An 18,643-nucleotide genomic window follows, 5' to 3' on the forward strand; every position below is an offset into this window, starting at 1 on the left:
TTAGAAAATAGTCGAGTTTAATTTAGCAAAATTATGTGGATAACGTTTCTTGGCAGAAAAACCTGTCTAATAAGTATTTAAATAAATCTAGCCAAGTGTTTGTTTGTTTGTTTTTTTTCCAACAAAAAAAATGTATCTATGTAAGTTTGGTGGATTAAGTATTTAGGGAAAAAAAAATCTTTGCATTAAAAAAAAAAAACCTCAAAGTGTTCGCTCCAGAATACTTGGATAACTTGGATTTTGTCATAACTTGAAGGAAAAAGTACAAAATGTCCATCTACGGAGCATTATTTATTTTTTTGTATATTGTGAACATATATTATGTGTGCTGGGTTCATACCGAGCCCTCTTCTTCCATTTCCAGTACGTAGCCGATATCGTCTTCTTTTGGTGAGCTGTCTGGCCTGTTCCACTGCAGGGAGAGCCAAGTGACCCCAGCCTGGAGCAGTTCAGGGCTCTTTGGAGGTGCAGGGACACTGCACGAGGTCAGCATGTCTACAGGTTCACTGAACTCACTACAACAGAGAGTGAACACACACAAACCCATGTACAAGTCAAGAAAAAGTCACTAGAATGGTGGCTGAATAAGCACTCCCACATCCACGTTCATCACATAGCAATTGGCTCAGCACATGCACACACACACACACACACACACACCTGACACCCATGTCATTTTTGGCTGCTAGGCGGAATGAGTATTTGGATGCTGGTGAGAGCTTGGTCACCCTGTACTGCTTCTGAGGGCCGTAGTAACACTGCTCAAACACTCCTGTACCTTTACCCTGTTCAGATAGGACAATTTAAATACACCACAGATCATAAAGTTACAATTAGCACACAACATGAGGAACCATGTATACTACAGCTTAACAGTCAAAGTGTAAAATAACTAAATACTACAAACTTTAAACAAAAGACACACTTCTGATGCCGAGAATCACGTGTAATCAGTGACTGTTAGCTATTTTACACATCTGTTCTGTTCCTAAACACAAAACATTGTGCTTCATTGATTTGTGCAAAAAAAAAAAAAAAAAACAGCAACAAAAAAACCAGAAAGACACTGTTCTAGCAAGTCAACTAAATCAAAGTCCAGAATTAATCTGTTAGCTAACAGTTAATCTTATTTACTTTAAGGTTCTTGACTTAAGACAGGACGCTGTGACTTAAGCAACTGCCAAATGTGATAGTGTGTACTTAAATGAACTTAGTGTCAAATAGTGATGGTGCATAAAGCATTACCTCATCCCACTGTAGAATGTAGTTTTGAATTTTTGAACCATTATCACATGGAGCCTGGAAGAAGATATTTGTTTTAAAATAATCAGACCATGCTGTAGGTAGTTATTAAAACACCATTATGAACAATCACGGCGAAAGAGATACAAGATTACCAAATGTGCACTGACTTGTAATGACTTTACACAATAATATTCTAAAAACATTAATATTAATTATAAAAGATGATTGCTCATAGTCAGATTGCTTGTTAATGACATCCGCACGCACACACAAAGACAACTTGCAAAAAAAGTGTGGCTTTGTGTGCAGCAAAGAAATGTGTGCGTGTGTACCACCTTCCACTGCAGGACGAGGCAGTTTTTGGTGCCGCTGGCTTTGCGAGGTGCGACGGGTGTGTCGGGTTCACAGCTCAGAGTTGTAAAACTTGCAGGCTCAGAGGGGTTTCCTTGTAAACATTTATATATGGCCTGGACCCTACAGGTGCAAATGTACACAATATTTCCTCTTAGTTTTAGAAATCCTGAAGGTCATAAATGACTACCATAGTGTATCTTAACCAGAGTACAGACCTGACATGGTAGTCTGTTGCTGGTCTTAGGTTCTCTATGGTTGCACTAAGCTCCTTACCACTGGTCCAAAAAGACAAATAGAATTTAAAAAAAAAAAACATTTCAAAATATCAGTAGTGAATAACAACCTTTATAAAAATGGTTTAAAAATCAAGCCAAAATGCAGACGAACCAAATAAATACAAAAGTGAAAAACAGGGTCTTCACAACAACAAACACTACAAACTTTCTAAACACAACATAAGCAATGACAAAAAGGTGGGGTTTTTTCTGTAATTTAATTTGACAAGAACTAATTAACATTTCACAGAGGACACATCGCTGTGATCAAACCTGTGGATATTGTTTATATTGAGGACTGTTAAGATCAAAAGTACGATGGCAACAATGTAAGTGTTCACAAGTTGCAAAACATAGTGAACTACACATTTTGTTCTTTGGATCTTAGACTCAAACATGACAACTTTGGGCTGAAATCACACCAATCAAGGCAAGTTATTGAATCTGGGTCTGTCTAGGTCCAAATAAACTTTGACTACATCACTACTGCCTATTGTGGAGCCTAGCAACTGAATTTATTTTGCAGTATTACCTGTAGGCAGTGTTGTATTTGCCATCCCTGCCACTGTATGAGATGGACACCTCATAACTGATACTGGGCTCCTCAGGTTTCTCCTCTGGCTCTTTCTGCTCCTCGTCCATGCTTTTCCTTACTGGAGCTGTCCAGCAGAGACACGCTCCTCTGGCCTGGATATCCACCACCTAAAGACATTGCAAACTAGTGAACTCCACTGACTACCATTCAGCTGCATCTCTGATAAACCAGCTTCTGAAGGGGCTGATATAACCATAATACATAATATAAGAGCTTCATGTCTAACACCACCCTCAGTGTTTCTGAAATGAGTTACATAAGATTAATTTAAGCACAGGAGTACTCCAGACATAAAGCAAACAAAAATGTATGTGAGAGGAGGACAAGTAGAATATTTATTTTTAGCATCCGTTAGATACAACTCGGTGGCTGTGGATATTTGATCATCAAAAGTATAGAACTGAACAGGTGCATAAATCCGTGAAAAACAGCACATGGAAAGCTTAACTCGGCTCTTTTTTTCCTGCTTTGTGCTTTTTTGTTTTCTTCTCTACTTCTGTAACCTCTGCTCACATCTCTGTAGTCATTTCAGTGGAAATAATCTGTCCATCCGGACCAAGAAGGCCTTCATCCGGAGCCCTCGCTCCACTGCCCGCCTCATTTCCTTCTGTCACTTTATTTAGTCTCTCAGGGCTCTTGTAAGGATTGTTAAGACATAACCAATGTAACTAGCTGCTACACAAAAATATCTAGACTATTATTAACCACAACCTTTATGCCAGCACTCAATATCCATCATGGTTATTTTATTGACCAGGTTACAAGTCCAAATGGAAAAGTACAACCTGAAGGCAAGGTATGATGATCATTAATAATATTAGAGTGAAAAACCCTTGAAGAACCCATTTAGTCTACCACAGAGATAATGTCATCTGAACACCACTTTGCTAATAGAGATGAATTAAACACATTGGAACAGCCTCTGAATATCGAGAAATGACAGAAGATCATTCCATGTGTTTAAACATCATAAACCTACACAGTGGAGCAAAAATCCCCACATTAAAACGTTAGAACATGCCAGAATAAACAAGGATGTAGTAATCTGGTTGACGATGATGTAATTATATACAGCTTTAATGATCCTTTACAGTCAGCTATTACTCACAGGGACACGACTCACAATTTTGTACATATTTTATCATTCTCACAAATGCGTTACTATGTAATTGAAGCAGAATATAAAGTCACAGCCATAGCATACTCTGACAGATTTATGATAATTACAGGCATTCAGTCTAGCAGAGAATCACTCATAATGTACGCTCAAATCTTACATATACACAATTCATATACTCACCACAGGCTTGATGATATTGTTTAACTGTTCTCGAACAGCCTGGATCTTTTCATTCGATTCTAAGTACAGAGATTAACACAAGAAACCGTCAATTTCAACAAGATTATTTACCTTCTCATTTCTCTATACAGGACATTCTGCTTCAGAGAATATCGTAAAATATGTGCATCTGTGCAGAAGCTTGGACTTTTGTGGTCTCAGGCCATAATGGAGAACAATAAAGTGTGAAATATGGCCCCTAGTACCATTAGTTGTTGGGAGGAATGAGGTCAGAGATGCACAGTTCAGTCAGGTCTACACTCAGGTTTGTGAGAGACTCAGTCCCAAAAGCATGTTCACGCCTCTCAGTAGCTATAGTACTACTTTCTACGCTAGATTGGAGATTTGACGGGACTATCATTTTGGCCATTTCAAACTGTCTGCCTCACTAACTGGTCTATATGTGAAAAAGAAAGAACTGTTTAAAGTGATTACAGGCATGAAATCTAGCAGACTTCAGTACAAGTGATTTGGACTCTCACTAGACCAAAGTCTTGACAGTCTATTGATAATCCTGCACTTGACCATGAAGCCATGACCATGAAGCTTTCGCATTACAGTACACTATAAGTTTATAGTATGTACTAAAATATGCGCCCTTTACTAGCAATACGCCCTTTAAAGTCACCAAAAACTTTCCAATATTAGATGCGCTTCTGTGGTGGTCTGAGAAAAATGTGTAATTAGACAATGATACAGAAAATCTTCATGTGATGTTGGGATAAAACAGACATGTCAAAGCCATTTTAACCACCTGGTAAACTAACATATAAATTAAAGCCAAGTAACATTTCACATGATCTGCATTTACATACTGAATAAAAGATGTTATGATGCACTTCCATATCACATGATTAATACTAACTCAACAGTGCCAAGTTTAGCAGTTTGACCAGGCTTCTATCTCGAAGACAAAGCATATGCCTGACAGCGCACCCAATTCAGTTCACCAAATACCCAGAATGCACTGCATATTTTGAAGGAAACATTTGCTCTAGCATGAAGAGTGGTTTTATGGTTGACAGTTTAGTAATGTTTATGCGACAGAACATCAACTGAGAATGAAACAGTTTACTTTAATCTCAAATCCCCAACCATATACTAGTGTGCTACATAGTGCTTCAGATTCTCCAGTGCAGATGATAGTGGGGTTAGGGTCATACATAAGGCATGACAGAAAAAATACTGATAGAAGTATGGTTAATGAATATGATGCCACAAGGCATAACGATATTTATTATATCTCGGTACCGGCAAGCTCTGTGTCTCACTCTACCTGGACATTCTTTTCCCAGGCCGGTGAGTGTAGCAGCCTGGTTTTGCTCCTCCACCCCTTTAAGGAGGCCGTTCTGGAGCTCTCCTCCAGCTGCTGGTGGGGTTCCACGGTTCTTCTGTGGAGAGAGAGGAGGACTGTCTTTGGTGGGAGCCTGACCTCCCCCTCCTCCTCCTGCCTGACCCCCCTGACGCTCTTTCAGCTTCTTCTGCAGCCGTTCGTGCGCTTTGTTAGCCCTTTCATCCCGATGAAACGCTGCGCGTCCGTGAGCCGGGTGAGTGTCTGGAGAAACCAGAAACACACGCACACATTAGTTGCATATGGCAAAAGAACACAGCTTGTATTCTTTAAAAAAAATCTAAAGATTTAAAAAGAATTTAAAGCAACATTGAGATATACTGATATCCCACATACTGGCAACTGGCGTATATATATAAACAAACTAACAATCTATCATCTCTATCTAAACAATCTACAATCTCTGGGGCTGGGAACAGGTGTAACTATATGGAGGTCACATAATACTTTTATTGCACGCAGGTAGACATATCTGACTTCTGATGGCACTAGAACCAACTTGGGGGCTTCACAGCAAGGGGGGGAATACTTATGCAATCACAACATACAAAAGAAAGATCACAGGCAGTGATATTTTAATCATCTGGTATTTAATTTGGAATTGAACTGACATTTTATTAATGGTTGCACAATAATGAATCAAATAATCCCCAGTACTGTTTTGCTCAATATAGAACTCACAAATATTTACCCCAACTATTCATGCAAACTGGGAATCAATTAAATTTATCTTTCACACCATTTTAAAGCAACAGAACAAAATGTTTTATTTAAAAATCCAACAAGCCTGCAGTCTCCATTTGTACGGGAAGCAGAGGCTGTAAAAATGGTCAGAGCGTGCTGTGCTTGCTCAGAAAGTCAAACCGTACGAACAGAAAGTTCTTTTTTTGGCGCCAGATAATAAAAACTGAGATCTAGGTTTAAAAAAAAATGAATCCAATGATTTATGCGGTTTGAAACCCATTTGAGCTTACCGACAGTTCCAAGCAAATTATATAAACAGCGCCGTGAACAAAGCTCAAATGTGTCTTTTGGTGACTTCAGGCAGATTTCCAAATTAATTGGTGACTCGAGCTTCCTAATAATAAACTACTTCTATTTGAGCAATTAATCTGTTTATTCACTAGTGCATCTACTCATTATTAAATCTCAAATATGCGTGTCCAACTGATTAAAACTTACAACGGATTAAGGATATTTAAGTGACTGAGCTGCTGGGAAAATCGAGTTATAAAACTGACATGCAATCATCCTCTAAATCTGGGTTTCTAAATTATACAAAAATGTGTAAACAACAGTAACTATTAACTGGATGATATGAGAAACGATTGAATGGATTAGCAGTACAAACTGGATGGGATTAGTGTGTGTGTGTATACACGTACACTCACCCTGGTCTGGGTACATGTGGGCTGGGTGGTACTGGGAGATGTACTGGGCATTCATGTCTCCAGTTCCCCCAGCCATGCCTGAGTACAGGTGAGGAGGAGGATGAGACAAGATGGGATGCGGGTGGGGGATGAAGGCCTGCAGGTGGGGGTGGGTGGGAGGAGGGGGAGGGTGGTGCAGCGGAGAGTGGCCCCCAGGGTGAAACTCCGCCTGAGGCAACACCAGCACCCGCCTCACTCCATTCTCCTCAATGATCTTAGGACAAATCATACACAGAAAAAGAGAATGAAGATAACAAGCAGAAACAAAACAAAACAAAAAAACAAAAAAACAAAAGGGGGGAAAATCTCCAGATCTGACAAGTAAAAAAAAAAACCAAACAAACAAGCATTTAAACCCACTTGTTGAACGTATCCAGGAGGCACATATATTGGAGGCACTGAACCATTTGGGGACATCATGGGAACCTGAGCAGGACCTGCAAGAACACAAACCAATTGCGCATTACAATATTCTCTCAAAAATATATTGCAGCACGATTCTAAGCTGTTCCTATAAGAACACTGGTTCCTCATAGTTGTCTCAGATGTGATGCACTTTACCTCGCCACAACTATCAGAGCTGTGTTAATCACAAAGTCATTAGCTTTCCACCGCATTTGTCACTTACACTTCTGAGCACTGTGATGACAATTTTTCAGAGCTTTTCATACAACGATATAGTCACTGGATTAAGAAAAAAGTTTGAAAGGTTTATGTTATCGTGGTATCCTATCTTTTTACATCTTTCCAAAAATCACATGCACTCAGGATGTTTATCATTGCTACGTATGCTATAAGCATTAAGCATGTCCTGTTTGACAGGTTTTCTCAGTTGCAAAGTTGGCATTTTTGTTGATGTACCACATTTAAAAAAAAAAAAAAAATCACTTCCTTCTATAGATCACACATACACAACAAGCGTGTGTGATGCAAGTCCAATTGCCTTTTTCTGAGAAAGCAGGTGGGTGTTAGCCACGGTGAGTGATTACGGTGAGTACCAGACTCTTCAGGGATGGCTAGAACTATCGTTTGCAAGGCTACACAAAAGTCTAAGAATCCTAGAAGCAGGGACACAAATTTACATTGATTTGTACTGTTACAGAAATCAACATCAGACTACAAGAAGTTGCTAGATACAACAGCAAGCAATGCCTGATCATGATCCTGTTGGACGTGGACACGGGCCATCAAAACACACTACAACCCACACTCCTATCCCAGGGAACTCTGGGCAAAATCACACATTCACACATGGATATGAATGCACAATACAGATAATTTGGAAAAGGCAAGCAGACTACAATGCATATCTTTGGACTGGGGGAGGAAACTGGAGGAAACCCCCAAAGCACGGAGAGAAGACTCATGAACATGAAGACTCTGGCATCAACCCCCCCCAACCCCGGATGTGCAAAGCAAACGCGCCCCCTGACTGTATCTTAGTGAACTAGCTAAATATGGAGAACAACAAGAGGTTTTTACAACTGTGGATGATTTCACACCACCACTTTTAGGCTATGTGGAGGATGATATGCTAGACAACCAGATGCTGCTTGTTTATGGAGGTATGCCACATGTTCGAGCCAAAGTCAGCTGTGCTGATGGCGATAGAAAGTTGCAGGGTCATCACTGAGAGAAAGTGGAAGCCTTACAGCTGAATGGTTATAGGGGTAATAAAATAAAATTACTGTACGTGATAAAATAATACTACTTACTCTTACTGATGGAGAAGCCCTGATGGTGTATAAAGACAGAATTGTGTTCCATCAATTTGAGGTAGCAAGCCGTTCCAGCATTGAACATCTTCGAGCTGGTAAAACACTTCTCTGAAAATGGCCTGTCACATAACTGCCAAGCTGCACAAATTCCACCCTCTCTGAAATTAATCAACTCCAAAAACCACCAACCATTCTACCCCCCAAGCAAGGTACGGCTGAAAAAAGGGAGTAAAGTCTGCTGGAAGAGCCAAACACACTGGTGAAAGAGGTTTGCTGCTGATGAGCTGTTACTGCTCCCAGAGTGGGATATATACTTTCTAGAGAGTATTACACTGGATGAACACAAGCCTAGAACAGAAAGGCTCATCAATAAGTTTTGATAGGTGACGCACTATAAAATTAAATCAAGAATACCTCCTAAAGTACTTTTTAGAATATTTAACTAATAATATTCATATTTTTAACCAATGAACATTCACTCACATGCACAGACACATTGTAAATGCCCACATGATATTTTATTATGCTCAAGAATCCCTGGCTGTAGGGGAAGAAATAAAAAAGCATTTTTTTAATTAACTAAACTTTACACTTTACCAGTAATAACTATGAACTTTGGAGCCCATCAATCATCAACTGCCAGCTTCATTATAGAGGATGTTGTTCTTCCAAAAGCAAAAATACACAAGCACTTTAGATAGACAACCATTATGTCTTTACTTTGATGTGGAGTGCTGTGGGAGCTTTGAAGTCTGATTTGGAGAGACTGAATCTACATAATTGATGTGAAGTGAGTCAGTCTGATGCAACAGGTTAGTAGACCTGAAGCCAACACACACACATTTGAGAGACATGAAACCTGTTTCCAAAGAGTTTCCAGAATCTTTTGAGGAACTGTACACTAGGTTACTGCGGGGACAGTGACCATTTTGTAAAATGACAAAATTGAGACAAATCGTATAACATGTAGGACATTTCAGATCGCAGCAGATGCAAGAACGTCAAGAAGGAAATATACACTCTGCAAAAAAAAAAAAACAACAAAAAAAAACCCAAGATTCAATTGCTTTTGATTCCAGCTAATTTCTTAACATGTGTAAATATTTCTATTAACAAATACATTCAACAACTGAGACATAAACTGAACAAGTTTCACAGACATTTGCCAAACAGAAATGGAATAATGACTCCCTGAACAAAATGGGGGGTCGATATTAAAAGTAACAGTCAGTATGTGGTGGCCTCCAGCTGCTTTAAGTACTACAGTGCATCTCATCTCACAGCAAGACCTGATCAATCCGGTGCAGTCCATGAGGACGTTACTCCAATTTTCCACCAAGGCATTCGCAAGTTCTCGATCATGTCTGGGGGGGGGGACACATGATTACATGTAATTTTCCACTGCAAGGACGATCAGCTGTCCTTCCGGTCTCCCTGTAACACTGTCTTAGCCGTCTTACATTACAGACATTGCAGTTTATTGCTCTGGACACATCTGCAGTCCTCATGCCTCCCTGCAGCAGGTTTATGGCATGTTCACGCAGGTGAGCAGGAACCCTAGGGATCTTTCTTCTGTTGTTTTTCAGAATTAGTAGAAAGGTCTCTTTAGTGTCCTCAGTTATTGTAACTGTGACCTTAATTTCCTACAACCTGTAAACTGTTCGTGTCTTAAGGACTGTCCCACAGGTGCATGTGCAATAATTATTTATGGTTCTTTAAAATACAGTCTCCTGAAAAAGGGACATTTCTTTTTTTCTTTGCAGAGCATATGTTGTTTGTTTTGTATTATTGTGCAATTACACTATTGTCAAAACTATGTGGGCACCTTAAAATCACACCCAAATGAGGCTCTTCCTCACACTGTTTCCCAAAAGTTGGAAACACACAATTGTCTTTGTACTCTGTAGTTTTAAGACGTCCGTTCACTGGAACTAATGAGCCTATCCCAAATCTATTTCAGCATGACAATGCCACGTGTACAAAGCAAGCTCCATGAAGACATGGTTTGTCAAGGTTGATGAGGAGGAACTCAAAATGTCCTGCACAGTGTTCTGACCTCAGTTCATTTGTAATGAACTGGAATGCAGACTGCGCACCAAGCCTTCTCACCTGACATCAGTGCCTGACCTCACTAATGCTCTTGTGGCTGAAGGGGCACAAATCCCCTAAAATCTACTCCAAAATCTAGTGGAAAGCCTGGGATGGGATTTTTAACTAGCATGTATGGGTGTGATGGTCAGGTGTATACAAGCCTTTGGCAATACAGTGTATGACAGAAAAAACAACTTTTATATCGGCTGCGTGTGCGAGTGTGTGTGAGTGTGTGCGCGCACAGATGTGAAGCACAATCTCATGCTTCAAGCTTTTTTTTTTTGCTACAGCATGCCACTATAGCAATGCAGAAAAAATCCACTCCTGGGCCGTTTTTAACTGTCCACTTTTGTAAAAACAAAAGCGTGGCAGAAACATTGTGCTTTGCCGATTGTGTCACATAACTTCTGATGGAAAGCAAGCTTCAGAAAGCAATTATTAGATAAAAGCAGGTCTTTTTAATGGCAGGCCTATGCAGGTGAAGCTTGCTCCAGTCGAATAAAGCAAGTTCACACCTTATCTAAAGAAAAGAACCTCCTAGAGAAGGAACTAAATGGCTGCAGAAATTAAAGTTCCTGAAAGAAGTTCCTGGGTGTCTTAGTTCTGGAAGTGCCAGAGGTGCATCTGTCCATTGAGTTTACAGATGAGGTAAACAAAGAGAGACATGTGCCTGCAATAAGCTCAACAGGAGGACAACAAGGTGTTTGTAGCTGTAATGGAGATCACAGCTGGCTCTGAGCTTACAGTTTTTCCTCCCTTTACTCTGTTTCTAAGACACTGAGCACAAGAGGCAGGAAAATAAGATCCTGCCAGAAACAGGGAAAATGTGACATGGCAAAATATTCTGTGGCAAGAACGAGACATAGTGGAATGGAAGGAGGGATCAAGAGAGACAGGATGTGAAACTGTGGAAGGAATAGAAGTATTTATAATAAAAAAAAAATAAATTAAAAAAAAGAGAACACCCACACTTACATCAGACTGACGCACAAGCTCTGGCAGATGAGACACAAAGGCCACATCCCCCTCTCTCCCCTCTTTTCCTCATCCCCCATCCCCCTTCTCTTATTCATTCACTCAAACACACACACACACACACACACACACACACACACACACACACACACCTCCCCTCAGGAACAGAGTCAGGCTGCTGCTTTGCTGACGTGGACTCCAGAGTCAGCCTTCCGGAGGAAGCATCAACAAACAGAGAGCGAGAAAAAAAAAAAACACACACAAAAAAACACACACACAAAACGGAGGATGAGTCAGGAATAGGCCAAACTCCAAAACAGCAGGCAGGCCTGTTTGGCATGTGAACAGCAGCTAAACTCCTTTTCCTAATACACAAACAGCAGTGTGTGTGTGTTAGAGGAAAGAGACGGCAGGGGATGTTGGGCGAAGCTGAAACGAGCTAAAAGCTTATACTGTGTGTGCTGTCTCGTATGTCAGCTGTGCCTGTGCTGGAGGCAGACACCAGACTGTTCTCTCTGTACAGTCTCCAGCACTAACGCATGTGTGATCCAGCTAGCTAGCATTGACATGGGTTTTTTATTTTTTATTATTATTATTTTTTACATTTTTTTTTTTTTACAAGGGCTCTTACTTTGCTGTCAACGACCTGACTGACCATGGCTCTGGAAGCAGACTGGGTTTTGCTCTTAATTACATCTTATCCCGAATAACACTCTGTTAGAGTAGGCACCCTGCTGGCGTCTAATTACAAAAGACCCCCAAATAATTAAAAAACACATAATCGCCAATGTACCCGCTAGACTAACTGCTCAACTACACCAACGCCACCCTAATCTGTCCCTTAAACCTGTGGCTTTCAAGATATATATGTAAATGCTGATGCTTGTCTGTTTCAGTTAAGATACAGACACTAGTACACATTTGCATGCACACTGTTTGTAATTTACTGCTGTACAGAACATATTTTACCTGGAATAAAAAGAATGAAAGTAAACTTTTCTAGTTTCAAGTATAGTCTACATCTTGACTAAATCAGACAAGGCAGTTACCACAAAACCTTGAATAAACACGCACTACATATAGTCGTATACACATAGCAACCCTGGACGAGTGATTTGTGAAAGGACTAAATTAAAAATGTAATCGATTTTAATTAAAAACAGGATGTTCTGGGAAATATGATGTACAAACATTTCAAATCTATAAATATTTCATTAAGGGAGGTGGAAATTTCAGGTATTTAAAAAAAAAAAAAAAAGTAATGGCTCAAATCAATTAATATGCTATTCATTTATATTGTGCCTAATGTTTGAAGGGTTGTGTTGCATTTCTTTTACTTTTACTATAAAAACCTGGAGAACCCCTGCAAATAAAAAACCTTATTATTCCATTTTTTATTTTTCTCCCCCTGGGAAAAGTGAGGAAAGCAGAGAGAGAGAGAGAGAGAGAGAGAGAGAGAGAGAGAGAGAGAGAGAGAGAGAGCGCGTGTGTGAGAGAGCGTGTGAGTGAGAGAGACAGTGAGAGAGAGATGGAAAGAGAGAGTGAGAGAGAGAGAGAGAGAGAAGGGAAAAATCCTCCGCAAAGAACATTTGTATATTTGCGAGTTCAAGGTCCCAGTAAACAATCCGACCCCTGTGGCATCTCTCTCTCTCTCTAAAACCAAAAGGAAGAGAAAAAAAAGAGAGCACCGTGTTCACGAAAACATGCCCAACTCCACCTTTCTCTGCTTGTTTTCCAGCAATAAGAGAGGAAATAAACTACACAAAAACACTACAGAATGGTTTAAGGGGGTAATTTGGCTAATTCGTTGGACAGTATTCAAAGGGGAATGCGGCGAGAGAAATTCTGCAAACCCACGCAGATTTATTATTCAGTATAGTGAGCAGTTACACAACAGCAAGCAGCTAGATAAAACCAAAGAGCTATGATATAAGCAAAAGAAAGAACGGTCTCAAAAATAGTAAGGCAACAGCCCATTTCAGATCTAACCCCGTCCAGAAATATTCCCGGAATATAAACCAAAAAGGTGTACAGATCTAAAATCTCTCCTGCACGCAGCACAGGCAGAGAAGGATGAGTCACCGACTGGTTTATTCGCAAAGCTACGGACTGCAGATGCTATGAATGAATGTGTGCAAGTGTGTGTGTGTGAGTGTGTGTGTGTGTACGTGCGCACGAGTGTGTGTGCATGAGATTGAACAGGAATGGAGTTGAGTGAGCAGACACGTCAGTGCTGAATCTAATCAAGTCACATGGTCCTGTTTGGATTAATGTGATTGACACGCAGGCCTGATGGAGTCTATGTCAAATTGGCATTAGGTGTTTCTTTAAGCCTGTGCTAATTTAAGTCACCCTGTCGAAGCAAGAACAAGAATCCTGCATGCTTTCCTTGACACAGAAACTCCGTTATGCATTTCTGAATATGAGAATGGGCACTTTAGCTCGCTGACGGGACTCTAATATCCAATAGCGCTCATCAGACAATCTGGCACAGCGTCAGTAAATTAACTCTGATCCCACATGTTTCCAATGCTAAACACACAGTACTGTAATAAAGAGATAAATTTGCCCCCCAATCCTGCGGAGCTACCACGTGTGCCGAAAACACACAAATGGACAGAGCCAGAAATACTACGGACCGCTGATCAAACGCAATCGTCACACAATCGAGCTAATAACGTCTCCGATTAGAGTGACTTCTCCAGCAGACAGTACAGCTCAGAGATCTTCACTATAAGTGTAGTAAGTTTTTTCTCTTTTCAAATGTCTTTTTTTTTTTTTCCCTTCTTCCTGGTGGATTTATTGATGAACATCACAATTTCAATAACCATACATATGTCGTCTTGTCACTTAGAACTCACTCATTTTTGTAGAGATGGCACGAAAGCACCTTTTCTTTTCCGATACGAAACCTTGAGGATCAGCGGATACCTCTTTTCTTTGAAAACCACTAAGCTTGAAAATGTTTCATTTTCACTGAAGCACCTCACAGTTAAAGGCTCACAAAAATCAGTTACATTCTAAATAGAAGAATATAATAAAGTATAAATAGAATTAAACCGATTTATTTGAAAATTTTGAAGAAATTACGAGAGTCACTGCATTTGTATTGCAGTAACGAAATCTGACAAAGTTCACACTATTTCCACGGAGATTAAAGCACTGGCACATGCGGCTTTCTTTGCGGTCTCTCGCGCCCGAGTAGGAATCCTGCGAAGCGACAATGACATTTTAATGCGAAACAAGTTCCTATTTAGGCTGAGCCTATTTGTGTCTGATATTTTTTATTTTACTTCGAGTATTATTTATTCATTCACTCTCACAGTGACTAGAGAACTACTTTCACACGTAATATTACCTAAATAATAATGCATAGCCTCTTGATAAACGCGCTTTCGTATTTTGTTTTGTATAATCAGCTCAGTGGTTAAAGACATTGGACTACTGATTGGAAGGTCATGAGTTCAAACCCCAGCACCACCAAGCTGCCACGGTTGGGCCCTTGAGCAAGGCCCTTAAACTCCAACAATTCAATGTATAAATGAGATAAATACAAGTTGCTCAACAACAACAACGTAAGCACTACCCGATTGGGGCTAAGAACGGGTTTTGTATTTAAGTGTGGGATAAAGATCTTAAAAAATCTGAAAACGTTATCTTGTTAAGGTTATGCTATACCACTACACAAAACTGACAATACTTCAGCTTAGAAAGCAATCATAAAGATTCTTTCCGAATCACAAGAATATTCAGCCATTATTATGATTCTGAAACTGTAAAATGAAAAAGGTAAAAATGAACAAGTCTATTATAGAAGAGACTATTCGAATATTAGTCTATTATATAAGAAGTCTATTATAAAGGTGGCCTCTTTTTGAAGCTTAAAGTTTGACATTCCAAAAACCATTGGGACTTTGGGCTAAACATTTCATCATACAATGAATTTTTCATCTGACGTTCAGTGTAGTTCTGCTTCATGGGGAAACAGATACTCGAGCAGGATACGGACAGTTCTGGATCCGCATTATTAACCACGCCATGCTGTACCACACTATCCGGTGGAAAAGTGCTATAAAGCTCAGACGTCCATGTGAGTCTAGGTTTGGTGACCTCTGTAAAAGGCCAGCGCAAATGGACTGAGTGCTGAGTGCTGGGATCCAAACTAGAACACGCTGGCGAAAACGGCCATATAAAAACCATCCACTCCATGTTAGTGCACATACAGTATGGTCTCTCTCTCTCTCCCTCTCTCAAACCTCAAAAACCTTTTAAGCCTCTCTTTCACATGACATATGCATTCTGCTTCACTGAGCACACAGATATTGTGATTTACAGGCATAACAGATAATGCTAGGAAAATCAATTGGAAGTGATGGGAGGTGTTTTTATTTATATAAAGTCTCACTTTTTTTTTTTTTTTTAATACACTGTCCAACACTTGGAAGAGTAAAGCTCTCTACTGCATAAGCCTAGCTGATGCAGCACGACATCCAAATTTTAGCTACAGTTTTACTGAGAGCAAGCTAACTTGAAAACACACCAAATTACAATTTTAACCCAGTATTGTCAATAAAAGTTAGCAGTAGCATGCCCAGAGACAGCAATGTGTGTTTTTAAAAAAAAAAAAAAAAAAAAAAAAAAAAAAATTGGCACGCCAGCTTTTAGCACTCTCCCAGAAATGAAAGCTGTATAAAGCCCATTCTTTAACGTTTTACACCACCGCTTTTGAATTCTCTACTCGGATTGATCAGAAGGTGCTCATTCATTTTCCAGAACAGCAGCTCTGGCAATTTATAATCAATAGACAAGTTCTAATATGTTATATCTACAGGATGTCCCAAACATCTCCATACATAGGGGGAAATTGACACTTTTTGGCAAATTGTCTTCCAAAATGTTTCATATTTACTTTACATTATATAGATTTTCCAGAAAGTCTTTAAGAACACGCTGAAATCATTCTCATGGCTGGATCAGGAAGCTATCACAAGGTGGAGATGGACTTTGACAGGAAACATGGCACGAACATCTCACACACACACACACACACACACACACACACACACACACACACACACACACACACACACAACACTGTTGCCAAACTTATTAACAAATTCAAAAAGACTGGACGTGTTGAGGACCAACCGAGAAGTGAACGTCTACAAACATTCAATGATGAAGACACAACCGATGTGATGCTGGTGTACATAATCTATAGAAATCCATAGAAAATTTCTGAGAGATGTTTATTTAGCATTAGTAGGAGGCTACTGAGGAAACCTATAGCTATTATAATGTGAGTGATAACAGGAACAAACTTTTCATGGATGTTCAAAAACATTAGCATTGGCAAATTGATGTGGTATAAGTGGAATAAAACACTTCAGGATACTGGAAAATAATTCCGAGGTGGTAACATAACACACCACCCCACTGTTGATCTTATTATATATGCTTATGTTCCTTACCTTTGATCATCATGCAAACATGCTGAAGTTTCCCCAGTGTGATGTCTCTCACATTTACACAATATATTCTGAATTCAGACCACAGGTTTTCAAAGCTTGGGATATTGTAAAATACTGATTTAGCCTTCAGTTAGCCATTTTGTGGTCTGCTCTATTGTGCTAGAAGTTTCCAGGAAAAGATAAGAATCACAAGCTACAAATTAAGGCACACTTGGGGCGATTAGGATGGAATTAAATTTGGTTTCTCACAGGAGGTACTATGGTTCACTTGCCACCAACTGTGATAAACCTTAAATTAAAACTCTCTGATCCCCCCTCTGCTTTTTTTTTCCCACCCTCTCATCTTTCCAGAGTCCTGCCTGTTCATATTAAGGAGACGGATATGCAGCCTTTGGCCTGCATGCAACATTTACGTACTTCCTCCTACTAAAAATACATGAATGAATCCTTAAAATAGGCCTGGGATGGAAATTAGAAGGAGGGGTTATCTGACTGATTTCAGTGTTGCCTCCAGTTCAGTCTAAGGTCAAGAACAATAGAAGTTAACCTCAGAACGAACAAGGTTAATGAATGAATCAGGCACAGCCACCTCCCTCCCTGAACGCATGATAAGCGGTGAGTCATCAATCTGCCAGCGTCACTGACAGACAAGCGCTTGCAGAAACATGCCAGTTAGCACACGCCTCACTCTCCTTTGTCCTGCACTTCACACGCCTCCAGGAAAAGACACTTGTAAATTTAGGCCACTCACATCGTTTTAGTCAGGAAGGGGTGATCTATGTATAGCAGTTGTTTATGGGAAAATGCCTGAGGTTAACCACTACAGAGAAGTGCTTTCTCCACATCCAAGTGTGCCACATCCTCACCTAGAACCCTACACATCATTTATCGAGCGTGAAAAACCCATGACAGATATCTGAGGTATGACTAGCATGTCTCCACGTTGTTCAAGCCAAAGAGAGCATGTGAAGCTCGATGACCAAGCCAACTTCATTACAAGAACACAGCCGGCATTCATCATAATCAAACTGCATCATAAAGCTGTACTTGTGCAACTATTATTAGATGCTTAACGCATTTAGTTTCTGCTACTTAAGAATGTGAGATGCCCACAACATGAACATTTCTATCAGCTACCTATAAATCATCACTAGCATTTCTAGGTTAGGCTTATTTAAATGTTAAAGTATTTCATCAGTAAAGCTTGGATCACTTTTACTGATAATTAGGTAAATAATCAATCTGATTCAATGTAATTTTTAAATTATAGATATAGTCATAAAGCGGCTTTACGGAAATCTGGGAGGTAGAAACCAGAGGCGACAGTGACTTTTACTCTTGAAATGGGAGAACAGGTGTGCCTTGTATTTTTTAAGGATGCTCCTGTGCTATGGCACATATTAGGAGTGGGCAATAGGACAAAAATATCAGATCACAATTGTCAAAGGCATTCTATTAACTTCCCAGCAATAGAGTACTGTTGCATAATTTTTTTTTTTTTTTAAAACCAACTGTTGGGGCTCTGAAGTGGTGCAAGATTGGTGCAAGATTGGTGCAAGATTGGTGGGTTTGAATCGCGATGATACCACACATAGCTGTGGCTGGGATCAAAGGGAGCAAAATTGTCTGTTCTCTGCCCTGTCAATCACAGTGACACTAGCCTATGGGTGTATGCTAATGTATGCTGAAGAGGGCAGACAGCGCCTTCCTCAGAGTGCATAAGGCTGCCATGTAACACTGTATGAACAGCAGTTAGAAAAAGTTGCGGATGGTTAGGGAGTTTGATATTTTAAAATACA

At 39.9% G+C, this 18,643-nt stretch overlaps 1 protein-coding gene across 3 annotated transcripts in view; it reads right to left on the reverse strand.

The window, feature by feature from the left end:
• Nucleotides 1-18,643, reverse strand: part of fndc3a (fibronectin type III domain containing 3A) — a 74,081-nt gene that overhangs the window by 12,871 nt on the left and 42,567 nt on the right. For all 3 annotated transcript variants that reach the window (XM_053646687.1, XM_053646690.1, XM_053646689.1), the window contains 10 exons: nucleotides 6,950-7,026; nucleotides 6,551-6,803; nucleotides 5,085-5,363; nucleotides 3,770-3,828; nucleotides 2,407-2,576; nucleotides 1,815-1,874; nucleotides 1,581-1,719; nucleotides 1,246-1,299; nucleotides 661-785; nucleotides 341-515 (listed from right to left, as the gene is read on the reverse strand). In XM_053646687.1, coding sequence (XP_053502662.1) covers nucleotides 341-515; nucleotides 661-785; nucleotides 1,246-1,299; nucleotides 1,581-1,719; nucleotides 1,815-1,874; nucleotides 2,407-2,576; nucleotides 3,770-3,828; nucleotides 5,085-5,363; nucleotides 6,551-6,803; nucleotides 6,950-7,026 — 1,391 coding nt within the window. The remainder of the gene's footprint in view (nucleotides 1-340; nucleotides 516-660; nucleotides 786-1,245; nucleotides 1,300-1,580; nucleotides 1,720-1,814; nucleotides 1,875-2,406; nucleotides 2,577-3,769; nucleotides 3,829-5,084; nucleotides 5,364-6,550; nucleotides 6,804-6,949; nucleotides 7,027-18,643) is intronic.

Source organism: Ictalurus furcatus, chromosome 17 (genome assembly GCF_023375685.1).
Source record: "Ictalurus furcatus strain D&B chromosome 17, Billie_1.0, whole genome shotgun sequence".
Classification (NCBI taxonomy): domain Eukaryota; kingdom Metazoa; phylum Chordata; class Actinopteri; order Siluriformes; family Ictaluridae; genus Ictalurus; species Ictalurus furcatus.